Source organism: Sardina pilchardus, chromosome 12 (genome assembly GCF_963854185.1).
Source record: "Sardina pilchardus chromosome 12, fSarPil1.1, whole genome shotgun sequence".
Taxonomy (NCBI): Eukaryota; Metazoa; Chordata; class Actinopteri; order Clupeiformes; family Clupeidae; genus Sardina; species Sardina pilchardus.
This window is the reverse complement of record NC_085005.1, coordinates 23,694,480-23,711,979: the sequence shown is the minus strand read 5'-3', so window position 1 is coordinate 23,711,979 and position 17,500 is coordinate 23,694,480. Positions and strand designations below refer to the sequence as shown.

The 17,500-nt window shown below is 46.2% G+C and overlaps 1 protein-coding gene across 5 annotated transcripts in view; it reads left to right on the top strand.

Annotated features, from left to right (window-relative positions):
• Positions 1 to 17,500, top strand: part of utrn (utrophin) — a 157,904-nt gene that overhangs the window by 32,270 nt on the left and 108,134 nt on the right. For all 5 annotated transcript variants that reach the window (XM_062551192.1, XM_062551193.1, XM_062551190.1 and 2 more), the window contains 9 exons: positions 1 to 23; positions 534 to 706; positions 3,754 to 3,869; positions 4,624 to 4,793; positions 9,799 to 9,957; positions 13,377 to 13,558; positions 13,813 to 13,963; positions 15,913 to 16,032; positions 16,544 to 16,645. The exon at positions 1 to 23 is cut by the window's left edge and continues 70 nt beyond it. In XM_062551192.1, coding sequence (XP_062407176.1) covers positions 1 to 23; positions 534 to 706; positions 3,754 to 3,869; positions 4,624 to 4,793; positions 9,799 to 9,957; positions 13,377 to 13,558; positions 13,813 to 13,963; positions 15,913 to 16,032; positions 16,544 to 16,645 — 1,196 coding nt within the window. The remainder of the gene's footprint in view (positions 24 to 533; positions 707 to 3,753; positions 3,870 to 4,623; positions 4,794 to 9,798; positions 9,958 to 13,376; positions 13,559 to 13,812; positions 13,964 to 15,912; positions 16,033 to 16,543; positions 16,646 to 17,500) is intronic.

The following is a 17,500-nucleotide window of genomic DNA, read 5'->3' as shown; positions in this document are numbered from 1 at the left end:
GGAATATCATTCTCCACTGGCAGGTGAGCACACACACACACACACACACACACACACACACACACACACACTAATTCCACTCTTGCTCATGCAAACACTCTCCCACCCCACTCACAGGCACACACATACTGTACGCACACTACACACACTCTCTGTCATGCACACACACACTAACACACCCTTACTTGTCCAAAGCAAACCTCTGCACCTGTCCACAGCCCCCTCCTCTGCTGAAGGAACACACACACACACACACACACACACACACACACACACACACACACACACACACACACACACACACAGCTGCAGAAAGGGTAAATAAGCTATTGAGAGCAGTCTCAGGTCGAGTCTTCTTTTAGTGGTGAAAGAAGTGAACGCTAGTGAACGCAACAGACTCTATGTTGAGTACGATGTGTGTGTGTGTGTGTGTGTGTGTGTGTGTGTGTGTGTGTCTAGTGTTCCAGTAGAGATGGCCGACACTGGTGTGAACTTCCTTTTCTTCGTCTCTCATTTCGTATTCCTCCAATCAGGTGAAGGATGTGATGAAAGACGTGATGTCGTCGCTCCATCAGACCAATAGCGAGAAGCTCCTGCTGAGCTGGGTGCGCAACGTCACGCGTGGCCACGGCGACGTCAACGTTCTCAATTTCACCACCAGCTGGGCCGACGGCCTGGCCTTCAACGCCATCATGCACCGCTTCAGGTACACACACACACACACACACACACACACACACACACATGAGCACGCTGAACCAACACCCGCCTCTGTGAGCATAAACAACTCCCACTTGTGTGCTACTCCCTCAGAGCAGAGAAATCAGGCAAAAAATGCACGAGATTAACATCCAAAGTGTGTGTGTGTGTGTTTGAACTCCTGCTGGAGTGGAAATGAGATGGGGAAACACATCCTTAGAGCCATGGGTGTAAACACACATACAGTGTGTGCATGTGGTGGGTGCATATCCAAATCCCCACGCAAATGCATGTCAAAAAGAATCAGTGTTTGTTCCTGCAATCAAACGGTAAAACTCATCCTTTTGTCTAGCGTGCGTACGTGCGTGCATGTGTGCGTGCGTGCGTGTGTGTGTGTGTGTAAAGGGATGTTTTCTTGGCCGGTAGTTCGTTTTTGTTTGGGGGTTCATCGGTCTGTGGCGGTCTCTAGGGAAAGGTCACCAGGGGCCAGAGAGGGTGCGAGTGTGTTTGGAGAGTCCATGTTGTGTTTGTGGAGCACAGGGGTTCTTCCTGAGAAGACACCAATGCACACACACACACACACACACACACACACTGACTAGACAGAGATACAAACTCAAAAACAGACATACACATGTGCACACATATGCACACACATACACACTCAGAGACACTTGAATTGACATGGACACACACACAAACACACACACACACACACACACACACACACACACACACACACACACACACACACACACACACACACAGTTCTACATCTTAATTTGCCCCCAGCCGGCTGCTGCCCTCTTGTCCTCTATGTGGTTCACTCACTCACTTACACACTCACACACTCACTCTCTCTCTCTCTCTCTCTCTCTCTCTCTCGCGCTTCTGCACCCTAGAAGTGTGTGTGGCTGTGCTGTGCGATGTTGCTTAAGCCAGACACACACACACACACAGACACACACACAGACACACACACAGACACACACACAGACACACACACAGACACACACACAGACACACACACAGACACACACACACACACACACACACACACACACACACACACGCTGCATTAGCCTCTGCATACCCCAGCTCAGCAGGAGACTGCCTCGTTTAGCTAAAGCCTTCAGTGAAAACCCACATTTACATGGCTGTTCCCACCAGGTGCTTTTATTCAAAGCACTTTGCACACATTTCAGCTAATAAAAGTATGCCGGGGAAAGTCAAGCTGATTTCAGACTGCAGTGGATGGTTCCCGAGTCTTTAGAAGATATGAGTGTGTTTTCTATGGGTGAAAGTCGACCTTGCAGATAATTTCTGCCGTGTCGGAAGTATTCCATTTAGATTCCAGTCATAACACGAATTACCACCAGCTATGTGATGCTCAATTCACATGTTCTATGTGAAGACCTTGGGAGACGTCTGTCGACGTGCAGAATTATTCAACGGCACCTCGTCAACATACTGTATGCATAGTGACGGCAATGAATTTGAATGCAAAATGTTGCTTCTGCGTCCTATGATGTGAAGAGCGGCATGCAGCCGATGGTTGATTTAAAGTGTTTGTCTGTGGGGGTGTTCCACTAGCCAGACTGACAAGCCTTGTTTTCCTTTTGCCTTAACTTTAATTATAGCCTGGGGTGTGGTTGTTCACACCAGAGTTTGTGTTTAATTTGGGCCATGACGGCATTCTTGTGCATGCCCTTGTATCCAGGCATTTACAGGGGGACACGTGTGTGTGTGTGTGTGTGTGTGTGTGTATGTGTGTGTGCGTGTGTGCGTGTGTGTTGGGGGTGCAGGCATAAAAAAAAAACGGCAGTAGAGCTGGCATATGCTCACATATAAATGTACGCACACACACATGCACACACACACACACACACACACGCACATGTAAATAATTCTCTTTGGAAGAGTAGAATTCTGTGATGTGGCGTGACATGACATGCATAGCTGACACAGGGCGACTTCTCCCAACAAAACCCCTCTTGTTGTCACCCCACCTCCCCTACTCACACACACACACACACACACACACACACGTAAATGCTCACATCGTATAGAGGAGATCCAAAGTCACAATTCTCTTTGGAAGTGTAGAGTTCTGTGATGTTCCGTGACATGACACGCATAGCTGACACAGGACGACTTCTCCCAACAAAACCCCTCTTGTTGTCACCCCACCCCCCCTACTCACACACACACACACACACACACACACACCCCGCAAAAAGAAAAAAAGCGGCGCGGCTTGTAAAACGTGTCAGGCGGTTCCCTCTCTGGTGTCTGACAGGATAGCTGGGATGACACACACTCGCTGGCGCGCTCACTGTAGTCTTTTGACAGCAGTGCTGAGATACCACGAGTCGATCCGATCGCACCCCCAGGCCCGGACGTCTGCTGTGCTCCTTGCGCTCGAGGGGAGGAACGCGAAGATCCTCTTAAACTCTTCCAAAAAGTTGTCTAAAAAAAGTGCTCGCAAAGAGTCGTTTTCAAGTCCCCTCGGGCAGAGTAGTGATTTTCTAAGCTGTCTCTGTGATCCCGCTCTTGCAGTGCTAGTTCAAACACATTGTTTTAGGCTGTTCTTATCCTCGTACGGCCACGTTGTGGAGAAATAGACCTATTCTCCTCTTTTCAATTAGTTTGCAAATGGATGTAGTACTTTAGGAGGAAACTGCGGCAGTCTTTATAGGGACGTTGTTCCTGGATGTAGTACTTCAGGAGGAAACTGCACTAGTTTTTTTAGGGACGTTGTTCCAGGTGGTTTATCCTGCCAAGTGGGTTTTGCAGTGCAGGGGAGTGATCTATGTATAATGTATTATGACTGTATGTTTGTGGCAGCTCCTCATTAATCAATAGTAGAAAATAGACAAAAATGAGTCTCTGAACATGTTTTGCATGGTTTGCCTTTAAAAAGTGCACCGGATGTACCGGATTTGACCTTTGAACTTGCCGTCCATAGTTTGTGAATGCTGATGGTGAGCAAGTTTATATATGTGTGCAAGAATCTGTGAGTTGACCGTGTTGCGTGTATGTTTGTGTTTGCAGGCCCAATGTTGTTAGCTGGGACAAAGTGCAGCGTATGACGCCCGTGGAGAGGTTGGACCATGCTTTCAGCATCGCTAAGGAACAGCTGGCCATTGAGAGGCTGCTGGACCCAGAAGGTATGAACATGCCCCAATACTATGGCAGTAGGTGTGTGTGTGTGATTGTTTGTGTGCGGATGCTGTATTTCTTTATTTTATATTGATTCATTCTCCCAAACATGCTTTATATAACATTGGTTATGTTCTTCTCCAGACATACTGTATTCTTGTCATAATACATTTTTACAGAAATGTGGTGTAATAGCTCTATTACACCACATTTCTGTAAAAATGTATTATGACAAGAATTGATTTATTGAGTCAATGGTCAGTGACCTCATTTATGTCAGCATGTGGTCTTTAGAGTCATCAGGTAAGTCCTTATCATAGTCAAGTCAATATTTACTTCCATAGCACATTTACGAGTCGCACCAAAGTGCTTCAGCGCATTGAACAAATATATGAGGGAAAAGAAGAAAAAAATGGAAAAGGGCTACTGGACAATGACTGTAGGAGTTAAACTAATACAAAAAGGAGAAAACTAACAGTGGCTATTTGATGAGATGATGGTGGCCGTGGGTTGAGCACCTGTACCGTAATTTCCCTACTATTAGCCGCGGCTTATACATTGATTTTGAAAGTTTTGCAAGTTTGCAAGTTCTTCAGCTATGAGGTTAATACAGGGGGGCAATTAATATGGTGTTAATATGGTTTTGTTTCTTTTAACATTTGTTTCTTAAAACACTGTCCTGCGGCTTATACACAATGCGGCTTATATGCGGGAAATTACTGTAGATCTGTATTAAAGTGGGCTTGACCCCTCTCTCTGCAGACGTGGCCGTCCAGCTCCCCGACAAGAAGTCCATCATCATGTACGTGACCTCCCTCTTCGCCGTGCTCCCCAACGACATCACAATGGATGACATCAGAGAGGTGGAGACGTTGCCGCGGAAGTTCCGCATGGAGCCGGAGGAGGCTCCGCCCCCCGCCAGCCCTCCCACGGTGAGAGAGCCGTCCCAGAATGCCGTTGTTTTTTTTTTTTTGCCGTTGCTGTCAGCAGGGTCGTTAGCGATGGAGGGAAACTGCGCCCATTCTGGTTTGTTTTGATACAATCTAGGGGTCATGCCCAATGGTGTTTTTGGACACTGGTGTTTATGAAGAGTGGCAGTGCATTGTGGGATATGTCATCTCTAAGTGGTTATGCTCGTGAAAGTAGAACATGATGGTTGTATGTTGTTTTAAAGATGTTCCTTGATTCTGGCGAAAGGTTAGTGGAATTGGAGCAAATTTTCACCAAATCTACTTCCTTTTTCTGTCACCAAGGCAACGTATTGATTTGCACAACTAGTGTATTCAGTCAGAACCACTGCGTTTGTTCATCATTAACCAGGACATTATAAACAGGATTTAGTTGAATTTGATGAGCAGTGTAATGGTTTCCAATCAAGGACTACACCTTTAAGGTCACTCAGTGCAGTAGTGAGAGAGGCATTTTAGGAGAGCGGCATATTGGGTAATGTAGTGTTTTTTAGGACAGAACAGATGGGAAGCACAGTGGCTATCAATGGGGAGGAATCACATGCTGGCTACTCATATTTGTGAGGGTCACCTTGGTCAGTGATGTATCCGTTCTGTCCTTGTCCATTGGGTAATGGTCTTGCTCTTTGGTTACTGTTCTGAAGTACTTGGGCCTGATTTTCTGAAGTTTTGTGTGTGTAAAAATGTGTGTAAACCTGCAAACAAATTCTAAGAAAAAACTAAAATTGACCATAGAAGCAAACTTGCATATAAACTAACAGTACACAGTAAGAATTGCTTCTTTCAAATGAGCAAGCATATTTACAAATAGTACATACTGTATTGTCTATTTAGCATGTTTGCTTCAATGAATGCAGTTTTGGATGTTTCTACTCGAGTCTTCACAGTACTGGGCGATGAACATGCATGTTAATTTAACACACACGCTGCAATTTACCCAGCCTTGAAGCCATCACAGAACATTGTGATTATCTATGTATGCACAGCATGTTTGAACGGAAGGTGATAATTGGCACCACAGTTAGCAGAGAGGAATGCAATTACTCTTATGAAGAGGAGAGATGCATCATGAAAGACGGTGTAGGCCGATAGAGAAAGGGCATATTCCATTCATGTGAATATGATTTTTTTAATGACTAAGGGGAACACAATGCAGACATATTGTCACGTTGGCGCTGTTCGATGAACCAAGGGGCTGATTTGGAAGCCTGTTCCAAGCATCATGCCATGAGTCATGCAATAAACCTGTCCTTCCAAAATGGCTTGCAACTCGGCAGTTCTCCGTCACTGGGTCATTACCGTGCATCGTAGCTGTGTCATCTGAGGTCTCGCAGAGCAGCTATTCGGTTGTGCCGTCCTCCTCAGCTCTTAAAGGGACACTTCACCGATTAGCACTAAGCTTTGTATCTTTAGAAAACCAGTCATGTTTTTGAATGGTCGTGCATCATTCCCTCAGTTTGCCTTGAGATGGGAGAAATACGGATTTCAATGAAACCCATGAATAGGACTTCCTGCTCTCAATGATGTAAAATGATGAATGATGCACGACCATTCAAAAACATGACTGGTTTTCTAAAGATACAAAGCTTAATGCTAATCGGTGAAGTGTCCCTTTAATGCCATGTGACGTTGGATGGACAGGTGCCTACAGAAGGGTCTCACACACGGGGGGGGGGGGGGAGGGGGGGGGGGGAGGGGGGGGGGGGCGACACTGAATGACACCAACTATTTTATGCAGTTGCTAGTTTACCAAAAGGTTTGATTTTAACGGTGCAGTTATGCTCCATGCAACTTGCTCCCCGTTTAGCCCAAGAGCATCTGTACAGCAATCCCAAAGCGCACACATGCTGCAGTTGGCTGCAGTTGTAGAGTTTCCGAACCTGATTGAAATCCTGTTGCATGGTGGGCCGTGTAGTCTTTGTGAGGAATGCCAGAAAGAGGATAGATTTACGCATTCAGAAGCAAGAAATGTCTGGCCTTCTTAGACAGTTCACCGGGTGCAGAGAGCAGTGAGTTGAGGCCTCGCACTCCCACGCTCTGTTGCACAGCTGGCCTTGGATTTGGATGCCTCAGTCTGGGATTTGTAGTTTTTTCCCCCTCTCTGGGTTCTTTAGGGTTTGCAGCAATTGATGGCCTCTGAGTGCTTAATGAATGACTCCTGAAGCCTAACCATGACTGAGTTTAACGAGCATCATCCGTTGGCCGTTAGCCATCTGGTTCTACTCTTTTTATTTCCCTCCTCTCTCTCTCTCTCTCTTTCTCTCTTCCTCTATCTCTCTACACCCCCTCTCTTTTTTGGTGGTAAAACTGAGTCACTCCCGCTATTGAGCTGTGAGCTATAAAACCAGCAGTAGGGCTGGCATATGCATGCTTATAAACACACACACACACACACACACTCGCACACACACTCGCACACACACTCGCACACACACACACACACACACACACACACACACTCACACTCACACTCACACGCATACGCACGTGCACACACACACACACACACACACACACACACACACACACACACACACACACACACACGCTCACACACACACACACACTCACACTCACACGCATACGCACACACACACACACACACACACACACACACACACACACACACACATACATACACACACACACACAGAATCAGGGAGGCACGCAGAGAGTTTCCAGCTGTCCTGCCAACCCTGGAAACGTTGAGATAGGGTGGGGAACGAGGTCTGTTTGGGTGTGTGTGTGTGTGTGTGTGTGTGTGTGGTACTCTGTTGCCTTAACACTGGTCTACCACATGGGAAATGATGTGCTGTAGTGCTCTCATACCAGAAGGAAAAATATTTCTCTCTCAAAGTTTACACACACACACACACACACACACACACACACACACACACACACACACACACGTGCAGCATCAGGCACAGGGGTGAGCAAGTTCAGCATTATTGCCTCATATCACACACTTGCACACAAACACACACCCTGACATGCACACGCATGCACATATACACACACGAACCATAGTGACACACACACGCCTTACACACATGTATGTTCTGAAATGGTTCCACGGCCACACACACACACACACACACACACACACACACACACACACACACACTGGCGAGAGCTTCAGTGGAATGGGAGGGGCACTGCTGGAGATGGAGTGTGTGGGTTGTTGTTAAATGCGAGAGAATATTTTCAGCCAATGACCTTTTCCATTGGCTTTGAGGGGGAGGGCTTAAGACAAAGCTTGCATTCATGCCACCATTGGGTTTTACCATTGCATGCATAGACCACTCTCCAGTCCTATTACCTCTCTCCCACACTCTCTCTCTTCTCTCTCTCTCTCTCTCCCTTTCTTTCTCCCACTCTCTCTCTCTGACTGACATCTTTCTCTTTTTCTACTTCTCTCTCTATCAGTAGTGTTCTTTTCTTTCCCTCCACCAGCCCCCTTCTCTCTCTCTCTCTTCTCTCGCTCTTCCCCACCCTCAGCCTCATTTTTTTTCTATATTCTTTCCTTGCCTCTCACCCACTTCTATCCTTTCATTCACTTTTTATTTCTTTCTTGCGTTCCCACTCTCTCTTGCTCTCTCTCCCGTTCTCTTTCTTTTGCTCTCTCTGTGTGTGTGTGTGTGTGTGTGTGTGTGTGTGTGTGTGTGTGTGTGTGACCGCGGTGGGTTTTCAAACCTCACACCAGGCGATTGGTTAAAAGGTCAAAGCACTCATACTGCGACCCCGCTCACATACTGTAACAGCGGGCGTAACGGCGGAACTGACGACTGCAGTTAAGTGCACTAAAGAACAACAACAGCAGAACTGACAGCGCCACGGCGACAGGCTACCATCCTGCTCAACACGCTCAAAGAGAAACGGGCGTCTTTAGTGGAGGAACCTTCTAGTCTTCTCTCTAGAACATTCTTTTGAAGCAACTTTCAGAACCATCGTGATTGTGACAGACTCTTGTCAGTTGTGTCAGTTGCTTGGCTGTCAGTGGGATCTCTATGTGAAATGTTCAAAGATGAAGTGTAAGTTAAGTTAAAGGCAAAGAACCACCAAGTGTTTTAGACTGTATGCTCTTCACGAGTGAATTTACACAAGATGCAAAAGATTTAGATGACTTACACAATACTTGTACGTTGCTGTATGTTGTTTCAGCCCTTTTCATGATGACAGACCTGACCCTAACACACACACACACCTACACACCTCTTTTCCCACGTTGCCCAGAGGCTTTTATTATAAGCTATGGGTGGAGAGCTATTGTGTCATCTAATGCTGATTGTGTGTGTGTGTGTGTGTGTGTGAGAGTGTGTGTTTCTGTGTTTTCTGTATGTGTGTGTGTATCTGTTTGTTGGTGTGTGCATGTGTGAGTGAGAAGGAGGGAACATGGGTGTAACTGTAAAAAGGCGTGTGTGTGTGACTGTGTGTGTGAGTGACTGTGTGTGTGACTGTGTGTGTGTGTGTGTGTGTGTGTGTGTGTGTGTGTGTGTGTGTGTGTGTGTGTGTTTGAGTGTTTTCCCATGTGTCCAGGCACACATTCACGCCTATTCAGTCTGGTGACATTCTTCCAACGGGTGGATCAATGATATCGGGTGGTTCAGTGTTTTTTCAGGCACATACACACACAGACACACACACACACACACACACACACATACACACACACACTTTTACTCAACTCCATCATGTGACCAGGACTTTCAGGGTGTTTCATTGCATAGCTTCACAAAAGACTTAGCTGAGTGCATGTTTCCGTGTGTGTGTGTGTGTGTGTGTGTGTTTGCCATTTTGTTGTCAAATCCATTGGCAGTCCCGGTCCATATTCATCCCTGGGGTTTCATTCTTATTTTATACAAGAATGTACTTTGCAACGTCCTGCTCGGGTTGAACTCCACCCAGTTTTGGTGACTGTGCGGCAAGCGAGCGCTCTGATTGGCTGACTGTGGTGTCCTCTGCGCAGGCATTGGCCGAGGAGCCGGAGGTGGCGGAGCTGGAGTGGTACCAGATGACCCTGGAGGAGGTGCTGACGTGGCTGCTGTCGGCGGAGGACGCGCTGCAGGGCCAGGGGGACATCTCGGAGGAGGTGGAGGAGGTCAAGGAGCAGTTCCACACACACGAGGTACAGCACACACTACACACACACATGCACACATACACGCACATACGCACGCACGCACACACATACATGCATACACACACACACACACACATGCACACATGCACACACGCACATACGCACGCACGCACACACACACACACATGCACACATGCATACACACACACACGCTGTAGAGCCAAGGAGAGGAGGAGGTCAAGGAGCAGTTCCAAACACACGAGGTATAGTGTACACACACACACACACACACACACACACACACTCAGACCGACCGCGTATATGCATGTGCCACATTCAAACACCTACCAAGTATGATGCACACTCGCTCACATGGTCCCTGGAACCTTGACATTCTTGCAGCCACAGTCTCGTATGTTCAGATGTACCCACTCTTGTAAGCACACAGTACAGTACTGTACATAAATGCACCTGTGCATACCAACCTACTCCGATGGAGGTGAAATGTCCTGTACTCCACATTCAAGCAAAGGTGCCTTTCTAAACCAGAATACACACGTCAAGGACTTCAGTGTCCGCAGTGGACTAGTCCAAAGTAGCAAGCATGTAGTAAGTAAGAACACACAAACACACAAACACATGCAAGGATAATGAGTTTTTCCGTCTCATACACACACACGGCTGTAAATGCAGACTCGCTTAGCTGTATATTAACACACACACACACACACACACACACACACACACACAGAGAGACTCAGGAAAACATGACTTCTAATGCCTTGGGTTCCCCTGCTCGGGCACTGAATGTGTGTGGAAGTCAAATGTTCGAATTCCCTGCCCACACGCAAGCATTCTCTCTCTCTCTCTCTCTCTCTCTCTCTCTCTCTCTCTCTCTCTCTCTCTCTCTCTCTCTCTCTCTCTCTCTCTCTCTCTCTCTCTCTCTCTCTCTCTCTCTCTCTCTCTCTCTCTCTCTCCATCTCCCTCTCTCTCTCTCTCTCTCTCCATCTCCCTCTCCCTCACTCTCTTTCTTTTTTTCTCTCTCTCTCAGAGGTTAAATCCCCCAGTCACAGGCTTAACCTTTCAGAAAAACACTCAACTGTGTGTGTGTGTGAGAGAGAGATGGAGAGAGAGAAAGAGAGAGAGAGAGATAGAGGGAAAGAGAGAGAGAGAGGGAGAGAGAAGGTAGAAGGGGTCTCTTTCTCTTCTTTTTCTCTGCTCCTTCTTTCCTCTCTCACTTTATGCTTATATGTTACTCTTTCTCATTATTTTTCTGTTCTTTCTCTCACTCCCTCCTTGTCCGCTCTGTTTATCTATTTCTCCTTTCCCCCTCTCTCCCCTCTCTCTCTATCTCTCTCTCTCTCTCTCTCTATCCCCCTCTCTCCTCGAGGGTAACATGCTCTGTACATGTTGGGAATGTTTGGAATTTCACGGTGCAAAGAACCATGATAGGGATAGAGAGAGAGAATGAGAGAGAGAGAAAGAACAAGAGAGAGAGGATGAAAGATGGATGGAGAGAGGGAGGTTTACACTCTGGCTGTAAAGGTGAATGTTTTTGCGGGTCTGGCGGCGCGGACAAAGGCAGGAAACTCCTCTGGAAGATTAACTCTCTAGAGCTGTGCAGAGAGTACCTCAGCCAAGCCAAACACCACTCACTGTTACAGTTTGGGTAAACACACACACACACACACACACACACACACACACACACACACTGTGCTACCGTTTAGATAACCCTTGCCTTTGATAGTCTACCTACAGAGACTTTACGAATGTATTTCAACAAAGCATCTGTAAATTGCTATTAAACAATCCCTGAAGATCACCTTAACCTAATCCAATCCCAAACCCTGCACTTAACCATAGCGTATTGTAAACAGCATATTGAGAATATGGACATCTGGAGATAACATAACATAAGCTTTTTTCAAAAATGTTTTTAGTAATTCTACTCAGTACCTGTAGAAGATGAACTCCATTTGACATACAGTCTATGACCTCAGATGCCACACACTCACTGTGTGCCATGTAGTGTATACTTACTATACATTATCACACACAAGCAGAGGAGAGTATATGATCTAGTGAGTCAAGTCAGTGTGATTTATGGACTGTTCAGCACCACGCTGCTTTGATGTCCGGAGCAGGTCTTGCATCACACAAACAGAATGTTCCATGTAAGGAATGTGTAGTTGCAGTCTTTAAAAATGACCTGTTCTCTTAAGCATGTGTGTGTAAAATACTGCATTTAACTCACGTACCAGCACAACGTTGTGGACTGTTTGGACTGGTAGATGGGCCGGTAGATTCGCTGTGATCGAATCATTTTTCAACTTTTGAGATAGTCTATCCTCAGACTAGCTGAAGAAATACCTCCTATTTAGATTTATTTATCATTATGGTACACTGTATTAGATTTCCATGAAGCCAATAGGTATTGACGTAATTTCTGTTATGGTTTATAAATGCTTTTGTGAGTGGCCCATCTGTCTTTAATGCATGGTGGCGTCATCTTATGATTTGTTTGCCAAGTCTTCCACAAGCCCTGGTCCTGAGTGTTGTGACACACACACACACACACACACACACACACATACACACACACTCACACTCTCAAGAACCTTGGCCCTGATGTCTCTAATGTCCCCTGGACTGGAGAGCTGTTGGCCTCGACTTGGCTTGGCACACACACACGCACACACACTCACACACTCACACACACACACACACACACACACGCATCAATCAGTGTCGCTGGGCCAGCAAAGCTGACAGCAGGGGCTCTGAGCTGTGAACGAGCCATCAAAGTCATCACACACACATCCATCAGATGACATTTCACTTGTGACACGATGTCCGTGTGTGTGTATGCAGGTGCGCGTATATACATCTATATAAAAAAAGTATATATACTTATTTATATTGTGCTCCTATGTTTGCGCATCCATATTAATGTGTGTGTCTGTGCATGAAGCGTTGTCTGTCCACGTGTGTGTGTGTGTGTGTGTGTGTGTGTGTGTTTGTATGTGCTGTGCATATATGCGTGTGTATTTGCAGTATATTTTGTGTTTGTGTGTGTGTGTGTGTGTGTGAGAGAGAGAGAGAGAGAGATTTTGTATGTGTATACAGTATATTGTGTGTTAATGTGTGTGTGTGCAGATTTGTATGTGCTGTGCACATATTCATGTGTATTTACAGTATGTTTTGTGTGTGTGCGCGTGTGTGTGCGCGCGCGCGCGTGTGTGTGTGTGTGTGTGTGTGTGTGTGTGTGTGTGTGTGTGTGTGTGTGTGTGTGTGTGTGTGTGTGTGTGTGTGTGTGTGTGTGTGTGTGTGTGTGTGTGTGTGTGTGTGTGTGTGTGTGTGTGTGTGTGTGTGTGTGTGTGTGTGTGTGTGTGTGTGTGTGTGTGTGTGTGTGTGTGTGTGTGTGTGTGTGTGTGTGTGTGTGTGTGTGTGTGTGTGTCCAGGCCTTCATGATGGAGCTGACGGCGCACCAGAGCAGCGTGGGAAGCGTCCTGCAGACGGGCAACCAGCTGATCGCCAACGGCAACCTGAGCGAGGAGGAGGAGGGGGAGATCAGGGAGCAGATGAGCCTCCTCAACACCCGCTGGGAACACCTGAGGGTCAACAGCATGGAGCGACAGAGCAGGTGGGCACACACACACACACACACACACACACACACACACACACACACACCTCTGAGTCAGCAAATACACACATGGTTTTACTCATGGGGAATCCCCTCTTTAGCACATTCTGGGGAGACCTGAGTGTCAGCAGTGTAAACACACACACACACTCACACACACACACACACACACACTCAAACATACACTCAAGCACACACTCACACACACACTCATACACTCACACTCACACTCACTGTGCGCTTCTCGTCAGGCTCCACGAAGTTCTGATGGAGCTCCAACAACAGCAGCTCCAGCAGCTCTCCGATTGGCTGACGCAGACAGAGGGGCGGATCCGCAAGATGGAGACTGAGCCAATCGCCGCGGACCTGGACAGCTACCACGCACAGATAGAGCAACACAAAGTAAGGAAGCCTTTTCTGATTGGCTAGCACACAAGTTATAAAACAACAACAACAATACAGGGAAGTGGCCCACCGAGTCAGCCAACTGTGAAAGCCAAACACAAACTCATCAGGTGCTCTCTTACTGGAGGGAACCTGGGGCTATGTTAGGGAAATAATATACTATGTTAGGACAATGATCAAATATGTTATGAAAATGATCAAATATGTTATGAAAATAATAAAAATATGTTATGAAAATAATAAAATATGTTATGACAATAATACACTGTTAGGAAAAATATTAAATATGTTAGGACAATGATAAAATATGTAAGGAAAATGATTAAATATGTTAGGAAAATAATCAAATATGTTATGAAAATAACAAAATATGTTAGGAACATAATGAAATATGTTAGGAAAATAACAAAATATGTTAGGAAAATGATGAAATATGTTAGGAAAATAGCAAAATATGTTAGGAAAATGATGAAATATAGTCAATAATCTGACTAGGGCCACATAGTCCTGTGGTGCTGTTGAAACTACATGAGATGGCATTTCAGGGCTTCTGCTCAGTAGCTGTGCTGTGCATTTGCAGTTGACGTTTTACGGATTCAGATGAATTTTTGGACGATAGTGTTTGAATGCAGTTGAAAATGCGGTTTGATGTGGTTGTGGGGTTGAGGACACAGACACACACACACACACACACACACACACACACACACACACACACACACCTTTAGGTCATGCTTTCTTTAGGTCTCACTCTTCTCTTCTGCTTGCCTGTCTTCGTTAGTGTCTATGCTTCCTAAAATAACGAAACCAGGGCGACAAAGCGAGAATGCTTTTCTGTGTGTGTGTGTGTGTGTGTGTTCACACCACATCAGTGTGTTTATATCCGTGGTTAATTTGTCAGTGACACATTAACACAGATGGTGAACATTCGAGGCCTGAAACCTCAAAATAAACACACACACACACACACACACACACACACACACACACACACACACACACACCTTGAGGTCTTGGGTTAATCAGTGATTTTCAGTCCAAGGAAAGAGAGAGAGAAGGAGAATTTTATAGTAATGAGAGGTTTAATTGGATCATTAAATCATAAATCAGACCACTGAAGGGGTCCAGAAGGAATAATATAATTTAGACACAAAGGCTTTGTAGCCAGTTCACACACACACACACACACACACACACACACTCACACACACACACACACGCAGACACGTGGGGTGTTTGTTGACTTAGCCAATGAATAACGCTGTCTTGCACTTGCCTGCTCCTGCTGTCTATGGTGCCTGTTAGTACACACACTCACTCTCACACACACGCACACACGCACACACACACTTACACACACCTCATATTCCTCTTCGGCCAGTTTTAGCTATTTAAACTCAGGACAGATATCTCAATTCTTTCTGTGGTCTCTTAATGGAGTGAATTTATCACCAGTCAGGATGGCTATCTTAATAAAGTCTTAATTGATTTTGAATTGATGGACTCTTATAATGGAGGTCTTATGAGTTGGGGTTGGTATCTTAATGAACTCTTTCCCCACATTATGGAGTTAGTTAAAGGTTCTGTTGGATTTAGAACCATGCAGTAGGTGGGTGTGCCAAGGGGTGTCAAGCACAGCTGGAAAAACACATCTTTTTCTTTTCCCCTTTGGCCCTTTGTGTTTCTCCTCCTTTTCTTTATCCTCAACTCTCTCTTTCTCTCCACCTCTCTGTCTCTATCCTTCTCTCTTTATTCCCTTCTGTGTGTCTATGTCTCTCTCTCCCCATTTTTTCCTCTCGCTCTCTCTCCCTCCCCCTCTCTCAATGTCTCTCTCCCCCCTTTCTCTCTCTCTCTCTCTACCTCTCTCCCTCCCTCCCCCTCTCTCAATATGTCTCTCTCTCTCCCTCTCTCTATCTTCCCCCCCCCCCCTCCCTCCCTGACTCCAGCTGTTGCAGGTGGATCTGGAGCAGGAGCAGGTGAAGGTGAACTCTCTGACGCACATGGTGGTGGTGGTGGACGAGAACAGTGGCGAGAGCGCCACCGCTGCCCTGGAGGAGCAACTGCAGGTGAGCTGTGTGTGTGTGTGCGCGCGCGCTATGTGTGTGTGTGTTATGTGTGGGTGTACAGTATGTCGTGTGTGTGTGTGTCTGTGTGTGTGTGTGTGTTGGACAGTGCTATAGTGTGTGTTGGCATGTCTGTGGCTAGAGAAAGACCGTTGTGAAGAAGCCAAATAAAGTGTGATTTATTAGCAGGGTGGGCTGCAGCGTTTGGCTGCTCCTCCTGTCAGACCTACTGTATTGCTCTGCTCTCTGCTCTCTGATCCCTAATGCATCATGGACACTATTCATCAAGTCTGGAGTGTCTAAGCATTCTAAGATATCATCTCTCTCTCTCTGTGTGTGTTAACATCTCTTTCTTCACACCTATTAACCTCTCATATTGTTTCCTTCCTTTCTAACTTATTTGACCTTTCTGTTTCTCTCTCTCTCTCTCTCTCTCTCTCTCTCTCTCTCTCTCTCGCTCTCTCGCTTCCTCTCTCTCCCTCTCTCTTTCTCCTTCACTCTCGCTCTCTGCTAGTCTCTGGGAGAGAGGTGGGCAGGTGTGTGTAGGTGGTGTGAGGATCGTTGGCAGCAGCTGCAGGACATCCTTCAGATGTGGCAACAGCTCCTTAACGACCAGGTGAGCAGCGTCTGCGTCCAGCAGTGCCCTTTGAAGCGGTCCTGATGCTGACTCGTCAGCAGATTTGGAGATATAGAATAGAATAGAATAGAATATATACTGTTTTGATCTCTGCATTTAACCCAATTTAACCGAATTAGTGAACACACACAGCACACACACAGTGAGGTGAATCACACACTAACCCAGAGCAGTGAGCTGCCTGCCCAACCAGCGGCGCTCAGGGAGCAGTGAGGGGTTAGGTGCCTTGCTCAAGGGCACTTCAGCCGTGGTGGACTGTTTGGGGATCAAACCGGCAACCCTTCGGTTACAAGCCCGAAGCCCTAACCAGTACACCACGGCTGCCCACTGCCCAGATATGTTCATTTCACTCCACTTGCTGTTTGCTCAGAGCCTGGAAAAATATCAACTCATTCACAAAGCCAATAGTCTGATGACGATGTCGATTGGGAAACGTTTGCAATGCTTGCGTCGTGACACTTAACTTTGGCACTGAGTTTTAAATCATTGGTCCAACCTTACCAATCACATTGATCAGATTCCTAATTTGCTTCCTACTTTGCCTAAACTTTGCAAACCGACAATACACAGCATCAACAGTCAGGGAGCAATGTGTGTGGGTCTACCATTACCATTACCATTACCATAAATGTCTGCGTTTTTCTTGCGGCATTTTTTGACGTTTGCAGGTGTTTGTGCTTCTGTTCATCAGAATAGGTTTCAGTTTTATCTTTAATATCTCGTTGCTGATTGGCCTGTTTCTTGTCTGAGGGAGACGGTTATGAGCTATGGTGATCCAGATTAGTTGGCTCATATACGGGAGACTTAATCCATTTAGTGGTAATATTAAGGGAT